At 35.9% G+C, this 13,049-nt stretch overlaps 2 protein-coding genes and 1 long non-coding RNA gene across 6 annotated transcripts in view; 1 reads left to right on the top strand and 2 right to left on the bottom strand.

Annotated features, from left to right (window-relative positions):
* Positions 1-568: 568 nt before the first annotated feature.
* On the bottom strand, positions 569-2,423 carry med18 (mediator of RNA polymerase II transcription, subunit 18 homolog (yeast)). Its single transcript, XM_059566986.1, has 2 exons — positions 2,131-2,423; positions 569-1,260 (listed from the first exon to the last, which is right to left on the bottom strand). The coding sequence occupies exons 1-2, from the start codon at positions 2,201-2,203 to the stop codon at positions 707-709; spliced, it is 627 nt and encodes a 208-aa protein (XP_059422969.1). The 5' UTR covers positions 2,204-2,423; the 3' UTR covers positions 569-706.
* Positions 2,424-4,438: 2,015 nt separating this feature from the next.
* On the bottom strand, positions 4,439-5,389 carry LOC132157664 (uncharacterized). The gene is made up of 4 exons (XR_009437580.1): positions 5,222-5,389; positions 5,011-5,111; positions 4,845-4,910; positions 4,439-4,544 (listed from the first exon to the last, which is right to left on the bottom strand). It is a non-coding gene; the product is annotated as an uncharacterized LOC132157664 (long non-coding RNA).
* A 1,179-nt stretch (positions 5,390-6,568) lies between these two features.
* Positions 6,569-13,049, top strand: part of atg5 (ATG5 autophagy related 5 homolog (S. cerevisiae)) — a 32,328-nt gene continuing 25,847 nt past the window's right edge. The window contains exons 1-5 of one of the 4 annotated variants that reach the window (XM_059567304.1): positions 6,569-6,640; positions 7,787-7,907; positions 7,997-8,124; positions 9,250-9,328; positions 9,402-9,564. In XM_059567304.1, the coding sequence (XP_059423287.1) occupies positions 7,800-7,907; positions 7,997-8,124; positions 9,250-9,328; positions 9,402-9,564 (478 nt within the window). In that variant the 5' untranslated portion in view covers positions 6,569-6,640; positions 7,787-7,799. Of the gene's footprint in view, positions 6,641-7,750; positions 7,908-7,996; positions 8,125-9,249; positions 9,329-9,401; positions 9,565-13,049 lie in introns of all 4 variants that reach the window. The other 3 variants (XM_059567305.1, XM_059567306.1, XM_059567303.1) reach the window with 3 other exon arrangements.

The raw sequence follows: 13,049 nt of genomic DNA, 5'->3' as shown, positions 1-13,049 counted from the left end.
CAGTGAATGCTATTGGTGTGTTTTTAATTGACAGTTGGAACTACAAATCAGTACAGCTTTAGCGTCATCTGAAAGTAGTTCCACTAGAAGGAAAAAGAAGTGCTTTGCATTAGAAAGTTTAGCGCGGAGCTAATGCATGTTCTCCACAAGTTTATTTCCAGTTTCTGCGTGCAACTAGAAAACCACACCTATACTTGCATGTACAGTGGAGAATAAATGTTTAATAAGAGACATCATAGTCCTTGCATTCTAACCGGATGTGCCATTTATTTTACTTTACTAACCAGCCCAAAATAAGTAGGCTACTTCAGAACACTGAAGAGGCTAATAATGCTGAAAATGAAATCATTAGGAAAACTGCAGGCTTTGAGTTTGACGGATGCTGTTTAAACACACTGTTTGTCACACCAGATGTTTGAAGTCGAAAGCAACAATTCATGCAAGAATGAATTTACACAGATTAACTTTGTCTAAATCTTATGAAGCATTGTTTTTTCTTTTTTAAACAATAGCTTAAGAACTGAAATCATTAAGCGATAAAAAGGGAGGAAATTACTCAAATGAGAAGTTTGTCACTTTTTTTATCATTCAGTTATTTTAGTTTTATTTAGTTGCTAAAAATGCATGTTTTGAATGTTTATAATTCAATTACCATAAAATACCCATCATCATAATAACACAAGCAAAACTCTCAAATGAAGTCACACTACATAAGTCTTTTAGGGTCAATTTTCTCTAGGTGCACCAGAGGTTTCAGCTGCTCTGCGAAGCTTCTCATGTCCTCAGACACAGTGTCCTGTCCCGCAGGAGCCAGTACACTCAGCTCAACAAGATACGACAGAGACAGTGGCTCTGTGTTCTCCGTGTTTCCTGTCGCCAGGACACGTAACAATTTGCTCACTACCACCTTCATAGCACCCTTCCGGAACATTTGACCCTTGGCCACAAACTCATGGTCCATGCGGAAACCCATCTCGTTGAGAAACTCCGGTAAGCTGTGCGAGGCAGCCACATCCACACAGTTGCGCACCAAGGCATGACGGCTTTTGTCGCCCACCTCAGGCTGACCTAGATAGCGCAGATGCCAAGGGGCAGTGGGGTGAAGAAGCGAGCGGCGCGCACGGAGCATGAATGGGTTGCCCTGTTGACCCTTCAGGAGATACACCAGCTCATGATCAGCAAAGCTCTCAGGCTCCATGTTATCACACAGACCTCTGAGTCGATGTAGGAGACTCTCCATAGACTGATCCAGTACACTGCCTGTGCCGAAAAAAATCAACAAAACAGTCAAATTAGAAGATATAACTTTACAAATCTAACTTAAATTTAAAAACCAGTGACACATTTATGGGAGTCTTTTATTGTCATGGAATTAATAAATAAAAAGGTAATTGCAGTTTATAACTCTTTATAACAATTCTGTGTTATAAACTCACAATTCTGACTTTTTTCCCCTCATAATTCCAAGTTTACATTTCACAGTTCTGAGTTTATATATCTCAAATTGTTTTTAACCATGGAATAAAAATTATTTTTTGTGTGTGTGTGTGCAATTGCAAGTTTATATTTTCAAATCTGACTTATCTTCTCAGAATAAGGAGACTCAACACTCAAAATTGTGAGAAAAAAAGTCTTGTGAGACTGATAAAGATTGTGAGACTTTTTTAAAGGAAAAGAAAAAGAAATGAAAATGAGAAAAGAATTGTGAGATGAAAAGTCGCAATACGCTTTTTTTTCTTATTATTTTTATTTCCATGCTGGAAACAGGCTTCCATACATGCTTCTGTTCAAATCAATTCACAGTTTCTTTATCAAATTCAAATCAATAGAATGAATACCAGTAGTCCCTGACTAATATGTGTACGAGTTAAAAAAAAAAAGAAAATAACCTCACAAAATGTTTTTGCATATAATTATTGTAATGAATAACATTTACATTTCTTTATTTAGCAGACCATTTTAAGCAAAAGATTTAGAAATGAGAAATACAATACAATGAGTGATTTATCACAAGGAAACACAAGACATTCTCATATAACAAAGTTTCAAACACTCAACAGATTAGTGTAAACTAGATGGCTGAGGGATATAATAACAGTAGTGAGGTTACAATAAAGAACTGGTGTTTACCTTGCAGAAGATACTCCATCATATTAATGGCTCCACCCGTGACGGGCATCGCAGTGACCGGAGGAGCCTCCATCACTCTGAAACTGACTCTTCTGGACACTTCAAGCCTTTTAACACTTTGACTACCTGATGTTAAACCCGAACTTTAAACGAACCGTAGATAAACACACACAAAAAAAGATCTGGAGAAACTAAGATATTAACAACAAAACACCGCCAGCCACTATAAACTCTTAATAATAAATGCAAAATAACGTATATTTTACTTGTTATATGAAAGCAAATTCCAAACAGCATATATGCGTTCGGCTTCTTCTTCTTGTTGGTGTTTAATGGCGGATGGCATACAACTTAATTAGGTGCATTACCGCCACCTACTGATCAGGAACGTGATCTCCACTAAATTATTATATTATATAATCCCGTGTTAATTCATTCAAATTTCTTTTTCCCGTTTTATTCTCAAAATATTCAACAAATTAAGTTTTCCTTTATTTTCCTTGAGGACATGAATCAGTATCTTTCTTTCCTTTCCGTATCTTGGACATGTAATCATATCACGCTCTACATCTTCCTCCATATTACAATATTCACATTTTCCAGTTTCACGTCTCCCCATTATGCGTTTGCCTAAATGCCATCAACAAGTTCCTGTGGCTCAGTGGTAGAGCATTGCGTTTGGATAAAAGCGTCTGCTAAATGCATAAATGTAAAATGTCACTCGGCTGCCCCACTAGGCAAAACGCGCACGTGCAATGACGATTAACGCATGCTCAACGGTTTTTTTTTACCGTTCGTTTCGCGCCATCTATCGGACTGAAAGGGATCTTTTTTTCATACTAACGTTTATAACATTTGCGAATCAAATGTATGAAAACTGAAATTCCGCCAATATTCCCTCAAATTATAAATTGAATGAAACTGAAATTCTAATTTGGTAAATGTGTTTTGTAAAAATTTGGTTATTTAATAATAATAATGTGTATTTTATAACTTTAAAAGTTTAAATGATTGACACAATCAAAAGCACATGACCTACTGTAAGATGATAGTCCAAAAAAAAATTGTATTCCATATATATATATATATATATATATATATATATATATATATATATATTAACTGCGACTTTTATTGTGAAAGACAATGACGGCGTTTCATTGTCTTTCAATAAAAGTCGCAGTTAATATATATATATATATATATATATAGATAGATAGATAGATAGATAGATAGATAGATAGATATAGATTAACTGCGACTTTTATTGTGAAAGACAATGACGGCGTTTAACGTGTAACGTCATAGATATAATAGAGACTTTTATTTTGAAGGTATGTGCCATTTTAGCAAGAGGGTCTGGCTGCAGACATACGGGCGAGTGGAGCTCCACTCAAGAGCGGAAATACGTCACCTCCACTAGCAACGCCGCCGCCATGTTGGCACAGGCAACACTTTCCGTAGAATTACGTCACCTCCACAAATGACGCGGCCGCCAAGTTATGTCACCTCTTTGTACGTAATGTTAATATGTTCTGTACTTTTATCTTTGTTACTTTTACCTAGTAGAAATAAGGCAACACTTTCCGTGGAATTACGTCACCTCCACAAATGACGCGGCCTCCAAGTAATGTCACCTCTTTGTACGTAATGTTAATATGTTCTGTACTTTTATCTTTGTTACTTTTACCTAGTAGAAATAATAAGAAAAATAATAATCGATACTTATCTTTTACGGTTTATGACACAACAGCGGGTTTTTAACCCCCCCCCCCCCCAGCAATTTGCACTAGACATCCACAATCCATATTTTGAGGGATTCTGCCTTTTGTTCTTTTGTTTTACCAATGTACAACTGCCAATGTAACATTCCATACATTTTTAGAAAGTTAACCTTATGTTTGTGATATTTAGCAGTGAAAAATAAATTAAATATTAAATAAATTATTAAAATAATACCTCAACCAGAACTTTGTTTTTTTTTTAATTTTGTATTTTAAGCAAAATAACAACATATACATATAAACCACAGTAAAATAATGAAGAATAATTTCCACAATTTAGCAGTTTTAATTGTTTTGGAGTAATAATAATAAACACATCTTAGACTACACTAAAAACACATGAACTGCAAGTGACCATAATTGTTACAGTAAATACACAATGTGTGTGCACACACACACACACTTTACTCTTCAAGACCTCCATCTTCAGTGAAGCAATCCCAGCTACAGTAGCCAGGGTGGTCATCTTCGGAGTAAACCCCAAAAGCACTCCCTATTGTCCATTTCCCTGGTGACCACAGCCCCACAGTCTTTGTGAAGCTGGCTGCACTGTAGGCGACTGCACCTAGAGATGATGTAAGGCTTTCTGTACTTTATGTGATAGTGTCTCTTTAAATATCTTCACTGCACCTGTTCAGTATCAACAAAAATAAAAAATAAATACATTTTAATGTTTCAGTCAAAAGTTTCATGTTTGGGAAATGGAAGAGAGTGAGATTACTTGGCCTAATTGTTATAGCCACAAAAAACAAGAGGGTCAATCACACTTACTGAAGTCACTATCAAGCCAGCTGAAGTGTGCCTCCTGTTAGTTAAATATGCTCCTGACTGACAATGTTGTTAAATCTCTGGCATGAACAATTACGTCAGATGGGTCTAGTTTAATTACAATACTGACATTGCATTATCATTAATGTTAAAGCAATGTACTTGTTGCTGAAGGTTCCTGGGCCACCACAGTTGTGCTTTGTTGTTCTGATGCATCTGATTGCTGGGCTGGGGACACAAAGAAGATAGCACAGCAAAACTGGAACAAGACTATGTCTGTATACTGACGTTATGTAAATTCAACACAGAAAAGTACGGCATCAAACACCTTTGACAGTCCCAAAGCAGACAAGATGATGGTGCACAGAAGATCCAGTCTCTATTTGTGGAGGTGTTATGAGCATGGATAACACTTGATATACATTTGATCTGAAACAAAAAAGTCAAACAATAGAATAGAACAACAAAATAGAAAAAATAAATATGTACATGTTAATGTCACATGTAAAAAGACTTTGACTTCTAGGATGGCAACATACATTTAAAATGTAAAGAGTGCTGCATCTTCCATGCCAATCCTATCCCTGGAAGTGAATGAAAAATTAAATATGAAAACAACCTCCTCATATGACCTTTTTAACATTATACAACAAATGCTAAAGGCATACACATACAAAACGATTGTGTCCTTTCATTATTCACTACGTTATTTTTTAAGTTACACCTATGCTAGCCGTCATGTACTGAAGGTAAAAATTTAAAGAGCAAACAATTAACAAATAAGTTTATCAGAAATGTATTATCCAAACCGTACTTCCCCAGTCAACTGAAAAGAAACGTTTTTCAAGAATTTAGTGAAGAAGATCAAAGAAAATAAGGAAGCGTTATTTTACTTATTCAGTTCTTCCTAAAGCCAAAGAAGTAACATTTAAAATTCACAATGACAGTTACCCATCTAATAACTTCCTACATAAAAGATTTAATTGGGAGAACCATTCATGCAGGTTCTGTGAGAAAGATATTGAAACTGTGTTGATCACATGTTTTTCCAATGTTAATCTGTACAGACTTTTTGGCTGGAATTTCAAAACTGGCTTCATTCCAAACATAAATCAAGACACCGTTTGACTGTGATCTCAATTAAGGTTGGAGTATTGTTGAAGGAAAAGATCCTAGAATTTTTGATAAATAACTTAATTACTTTGTGCAAATACTATATTCATAGATGTAAGCTTTTAAAGGTTAAACCTCACTTCAGCGGATGAAAGAATGAACTAAAGATATTTGCAAAGTCTCTTCATTACATGATGGACATGCTTTTAACTTGTTTTTGCTTTTAGAATAAGACCCTCATCCTTCTTTTTCTTTCCCTTTTTTATTCTGTTTTATCTTATGGTGTGATTATTGTGATTATTTTTGTATTTTTTTCTTTCTATTTGGCTGTATCAACACTAATAATATGTGTTCAGTTGTTGAAATGTGCCGTAAAGGTTTGTAATTGAACTTGATACCTTAATTAAAAAAAATTAAAAAAAAATAAAAATAAAAACATTGGCCAGACACATTGATCTTTACATGACTATAAAGGGTGTATAAATGATTTATAGATCAGTGGCCAGACATCAACATTGCTCGCGATATAAGATAAATCTATAAATCCATAGTGTTTATTAATCCTTTTGTGAGTAATTTCACGCAAGCCATGTGCGTTTTTCTTACACTGCACGTTACAACAGCGTCAGTTCACCATTTTAGCGATGCTGAGATAAAATTACCTGAGTGAAGAACTCACGGCGACGCCATCTTGATATTTTCAAGTGGAGGTGACGTATTTCCGGTTCGAGAGTGGAGCTCCACTCGCCCATGGTCTGCAGCCAGACCCTTCTCCGTTTTAGGGATACATGACATCGCTTGGTGTTAAAAATGAGCCTAACGCTTCCTGTAGACATCTAATGAATGTAATTTGTTATTCTGTTTTCTGTCATTAATGTGTGGATACAGTAGTTTCTGAGTTCGAGGCATTCTGGTATCGTTAATAGTTCCAGAGGTGTCTCATCGTGTGTAATGTTGTTCTGTCAGTTCTGTGTTTCAAACATGATCATAGTTACAGTGTCACTAATACCTGATTATATCAGACGGTTTTATAGTGTGTCGATTTAAAGATTGTCATGGTTCTTCTGTATGCCATAAACGACGTTAAGTTACATGATAACACTAGCCTCAGTGTTAGCATAGCTAATATTTTACTTATGGTTACATTTAATTTCCTCTATTAATTATTATTTCTGGAGTCATTTAGACTAGAAGCTGTTTTCTGTATTTTTCAGAGCTCTTAATGAGATACGACAAGGGGTTTTTAATAGTATTTGTGTTTAGGCTCGTCCCAGATCAACTCCTTAGAAAGTTGTTGTTTATTATTATGTCGTTCATTATTATTATTATGTCGCTCTCATTCAGAGACAAATGTTTAGCATGTTTAAAAACTTGATTTGTCAATAGAATAAAACAATTGATTATGCCATGGTTTTCAAAACAGGAGAAAGTATTAAATTAAAAAAAATATAACAATGAATACATCAAATGAACAATTCGGACAACCCTAAAACTTCGTTTTATAGTCATTTTCTAATCTCAAATGTTCCATCAGTAGTAAAAAAAATAATAATAATAAATAAAAAAGTAGTGGAGTTCGTGAAAATTAAAGTGGTTAACTATAAAGCACACACATTAGTGGAAAAATGAATATCCATTTTCAGAGATATTCCAGGTTTTTTTTAGGTTACCTCTTGATGTTGTCTATGTTTGTCTATGTTTCTGAACTGCTGAATCTCTGTTCCACCTATCTGCTATTAATCAGACGAACAGATAGTCCCAGCCCAAACGCAGGTCACTAGTTGAGCCAATGTTGCTGTGTCAGGGTGTTTAGGATTCTTACTTACATAACACTCACTTTTAATTGTTTCCACAGTTGTAAATATATTTCATCATATTCAAACACTTAAAATCACTTAAGTTACTATCAGAACTGCTTGGTGTTATGAAATATTGAAGTTCTGTGTTCTAAACAGCTCAGAAACTGAAGACATTGTATGTGTCACCTGGAGAGAGGTAATAATAATGGCAGATGACAAGGATGTGCTCCGAGATGTGTGGTTCGGCAGGATCCCGGCCTGTTTCACCCTGTCTCCAGAGGAAACCACAGAGAGAGAGGCTGAACCCTACTATGTCAGTTAAGAGTCAGACTTTCTTTCTGCTGTAGAGTGGTTAGTCTCATGTCACCTGACCTGTGCTGTTTCTCTCTGTCAATCTGTCAGCTGCTCCTCCCACGGGTCAGTTACCTGACGCTAGTCACTGATAAAGTCAAGAAACATTTCCTCCGAGTCATGAAGGCAGAAGACGTGGAGGAGATGTGGTTAGAATATGAGGGAACGCCTCTCAAATGGTATGTTGAGCTGACGGTGTGTTTTCAAACCTCTTGTTTAATCTAAACTAACTCATTTTCACATTCATTAATTTTGCGGCTGTTTTCATCCAGAGTCACTTACACAGCTACTCAACTAAGTGAGGTACAGAAGCAATTAAGGCTGAATGCAGGCCACGTATACAAAATGCATATGAATATCATTATTCCAATAATATGTCTTGGGAAGAAGATATTTAAATACTTTGTTTTATGATCAGAAGTCTGTAGTTTCAAAACAAATAATGCAACGCAATACATTGCCCTGACCATTACAAGACTAACAGATACAAAGCTGCCTGGATTTGAGAGTTTTAAAATCTATGAAATGCAATAAATCAGATCTAAGTACTAGTGCTGGATGTCAATAAACACATATATGCATCAGCTAAGAAACCACCCTAGTACAAATATGTGTTTTTCAAAAGCGTGATGAATCATATTTGATACAGTTATTTTTTTTTCTAATGGATATGGATAATCAAGTAATTATACAAAAACCTGCAGAAAATCTTGAATGGATAATTAAGTAAATAAGTTCAGTTAGAGTTCATCTTGAAATATTACATTTATTCTTACGTTTACTTTATAAAGATCAGTAAAGATTTCACATCAGAAAGACACTTGTACCTGTAGTTGGTACTAAAATTACTTTCACTTGCCAAAGACATGAACTGTCAATCATATGCCAGAAGGCATGTAGTACATTGTGAACAAGAAGTTTTTCAGAAAGTGTTCGTCATGTTGATCATTTAGAGGCTGTTTACATTACTTTCTCGATGGCATTTTCTTAGCTGATGCATATATGTGGTTACTTATGTCCAGCACTTGTACACAGATCTGATTTATTCCTTTTTATAGATATTTTTAATACTCCTAAATCCTGGCAGCTAGTTTTAGTCCATTAATGGTGTGAGATATAGGTTTACTTTTGTCTTGTACCACTAGGTGGCAGGACAAAACAAGGCTTATGGATGAGATCTCTGCTTGCTTGAGGAACGAGAACCGTTAGATTTTTTCCACATTTTGAGTAACTCCCTGATTGATTCTGCTAATGCCTTATGTTTTCTTGATGGACTATAAACGTGTTATTTTCATCGTTTTAAGGCACTATCCCATTGGCGTTTTGTTTGATCTCCACGCTTCAAACACTGCTCTGCCCTGGAATGTCACAGTGCACTTTAAGGTGCGTAGACTCAAACATTTATTTTTCATGAAGTTATTATTATTCTACAGTTGTAATTTACTTTATTTTGTAGAACTTCCCAGAAGATGACTTGCTTCACTGCGCATCGAATTCTGTGATAGAAGCGCATTTCATGTCATGCATTAAAGAGGCAGATGCACTCAAACACAAAGGCCAAGTCATCAACGACATGCAGAAAAAAGACCATAAACAACTGTGGATGGGTCTGCAGAACGGTAAGAACTGCTGACATTTTGTAAGTTATCCTACTACAACCCACTAAAATGATGCATGGATAATAAAGTACTATACAAAAGCCTGCTAAAAAACATGAATGGATAATTAACCCTAACCCTAAGTTCAGTAAGTGTTCATCTTGAAATATTACTAACAATTTTAAGTTTATTCTTATGTTTAATTCATAAAGATCAGTATAGATTTTACAGCAAAAAAAAAACAAACAGTACCTCAACCTGTAGGTGGTACTAAAAAGCCTTTTCTTTGGTTAAGACAAAAACAGTCAATCAAATGACAGAAGGCATGTAGGACGTTCATATATCCGTTTTGCTTGTACTCTTCATGTGCATACTCTGTAAGGCAAGACAATACAGGTGGGAATATTAAAATAAAATATAAATATAATATTAGATTTTGGATAACTCTTTTTATTGCTCCATAATTCAGGAAATACTGTCAACAGCTGGGAAATATTTAGAAACTAGTCGTGTCTTGCTTTAAATGGATAAGCTACCCAAAAATGAAAACTATCCTTTACTTGCCCTCAAGTTTTTTCAAACCTTTATGAATTTATATATTCTGTTGAACACAAAAAAGTAGGCCTATTATGAAGAAAGCGGATAGCTCCCCATATTTTTTCTTTTCTTCCATACTATGGAAGTCAATGAAGACCAGCAACCGTTTGGTAACCCACATTCTTTAGAATATCTTCTTGTATGTTCAACAGAAGAAAGAAACTTTTGAGTGTGAGTAAATGATGACAGGATTTCCTTTTTTTAGTGAACAACACCTTTAAAGCTGGGATACACTACTCAACTTTTGCCCAATGCGTTTTGCCCCAGTTTGCCGTCTGAATGAGTTGACGGTAGCTGCAGAAACTTAGGCCATCCTTAAAAATATTTTGGTTTGCAGTAACAGTAATTAAAAAAAAAAAAGGGTCGGTAGGTCGGTCTCTTTTTTTTTTTTTCAAGTTTCAATGTAAAAAAAAAAAAGGAAAGTTTTGGTGATGGTGATGACGTAGGTATGAATTTAAACAAATTAGCATATCGTGACGTCACTGACTGCGTCTTCAACCCGTACCTTTGGGCGCATAATTGCAAACCTCATTTTGATGCATGCTATATAGACCACAAACAAATTAAAATTTTTGTCAAAAACATGTTTATTGCATGAATTTCAGGTGAGAAGAAAATAAATGAGGTACTGTTATACTGTTTTACTTGCATCCACCACTAGGTATCAATGCAACCTACAAATGAGAGACTGTTAACTTTGCTTTCTTGGGTTGTCACTTTTGTGAAAAAAATCCTGTTTGATTTGAGTGACAAGTGTTCATTAAATCGATTGTAAATTCGATTTTGCGTGTCTAAATAAGTTTTATACGGCAAATAACACCAAATATAGGTAAATACATTTACTGCAGGCTTCAACGTGGCTGTGTTTGCGATTAGAAATGTCAACAACAACAAAAAATCGTATAGGCGATTCTAGGGCTGTCAAAAAAAAATTGAATTTCGAATATTCGTCGAATTTAAAATAAAAATCCACATTCAAATTTTAGGTGTGCATTAAGGAAGCTGCCTTATGATCCCCGGTACTTCACAGTCCGTGTTCCATTCCATCTTGCCGTGTGCACAGCCGTGTCTACACATCTTTCAAACACGGACGAGCTCGACACGGAGTAGCTATCTCATCTTTCACCTCGTGTATGCGCACCGTCCGCGCGGTCTCAAAAAATGCCTGCATGTGGATGATGAAAAGGACATAATGCAGACAGTGTGCGGACGGCCGAAGTATACTTGATCTTTATCAGTGGCGCACGAGATGCAATGACGATGTATGTGGCATTGCATTATAAGGTTATGTTAGCCTATCCAGTTGAAGCCACTACAAAAAAAGAAGAAGAGAACATCAATGTGGAGAAGATCTTGTTTACATCAAAACTGAAACCAAGCCGTTCACATAGAATGCATATTTCGCGCATTTTCTAGAGGGACACCGTTGGACTCGCGTCTCACACAAGAGAGCTGCATGTTTAGAAAGACATGTAAAATTAATGTATTTAATTTAATTTTCAAAAAATATCTCGAGACTTTATGTTGGGTTTTTGTTCCCCATCCCACTGCATTTCATGTTTTTAAATGAAAAGAATTTATTCTGTGTGACTGGTTTTCCGCCCTTTTTATTTATTTAACAATGCATGCATACATGACGCTGTTTTGTTTATAGTTCTTTAAGCAACTTAATTAATAATAATTGGTTCATAAAAATTATTTTAAATATTATGTTGTTTTTTCACAGTCATGTATTCTAATGCTTTGAATAAACGTGCAGTAATATGTTATCTTGAGGCCTCAGAAGAGAAGCAAAAAGCTTTTCTTCACCCTAACTGAAATTATGCATTTTAAATTTGAATACAAATCGAATTTTGATCATATTTAAGTAAAAAATTTGAATTTAGTTTTTCAGCTATTTTGACAGCCCTAGGCGATTCTAGCCCGAATCGGTATCTGTATGCATGAGACTGTCTGAATACCGGCAGAATTCACATTTCTGTTGTTAAAAAGAGAAACACTGTGTAGAAGTATTATTTGCTGTTATGCGTGTGTGTCCGAAGCTGTAGTTGCTGTGTGACAAGTGTTCCAAAAAAAAAAAAAAACCTGGACACGCTCCAAAAAAAAACCTGGACGCGCTCCGAGAGAAGGTCGTTAAAATCAATTTCCTATTTTCGTTTTCGAAACTTGTGTTGGTTGGTCCAATCGATTCGTGGAATAGATTTTCGAACATAAAGTGACAGCCGATATGGTCACGGTTTTAGGCTAGACGGGAGAAGGGATGGGAAAAGATATGGGCACAGTTTAGGGCTGCACGATGTGTCGTTTAAGCATCGATATCGCAATGTACGAATCCACGATAGTCACATCGCAGGATGTGCGATATAGGCTGTTGTAGTTGATCCGTTATTCATTAACTGTATGGACCAGCTGCTCCCCGGCCCTTGACGTATGTGATTCGCGGATTAATTGCACAGCTTAACCATCATAGAGTGAAAGTTTATCATTTGCATGTGTTTTTAAGTCCTGTAAGTTTAACAGGGCAGAGAGAGAGAGAGTGCGCGAGAGAGCGTGAGCGCAAGAGAGAGAGAGAGCGAGCGGGCCCCGGCCGCACGCTCACCGTCTTCAAACAACACAAGCGCTGTCTTGCTCTTTCTCCCTTGCTCATATTAATCAATTGACACGATGGTGTCGATGTTTAAATCATTTAAAATGAGAATTTAAGTGTGCTCACCCCATTTTTGTTTGTAAGAAAAAATTAGATTAGATTTCATATCGCAATATATATCGCAGAAAAATATATCGCAATGGCATTTTTTCCCAATATTGTGCAGCCCCTAGCACAGTTTTTCCAGAACTTTGTGCCAAGTTAAAGCGGTGTCGAGCTGTTTTAATGCATTTTTTAGATGTACTATGGTGCCCGAACCAGT

The sequence above is a fragment of the Carassius carassius genome, chromosome 15 (genome assembly GCF_963082965.1).
Source record: "Carassius carassius chromosome 15, fCarCar2.1, whole genome shotgun sequence".
In the NCBI taxonomy this organism is placed as follows: domain Eukaryota; kingdom Metazoa; phylum Chordata; class Actinopteri; order Cypriniformes; family Cyprinidae; genus Carassius; species Carassius carassius.
The sequence above is the reverse complement of the archived record's forward strand: the minus strand, read 5'-3'. Positions and strand labels throughout refer to the sequence as shown.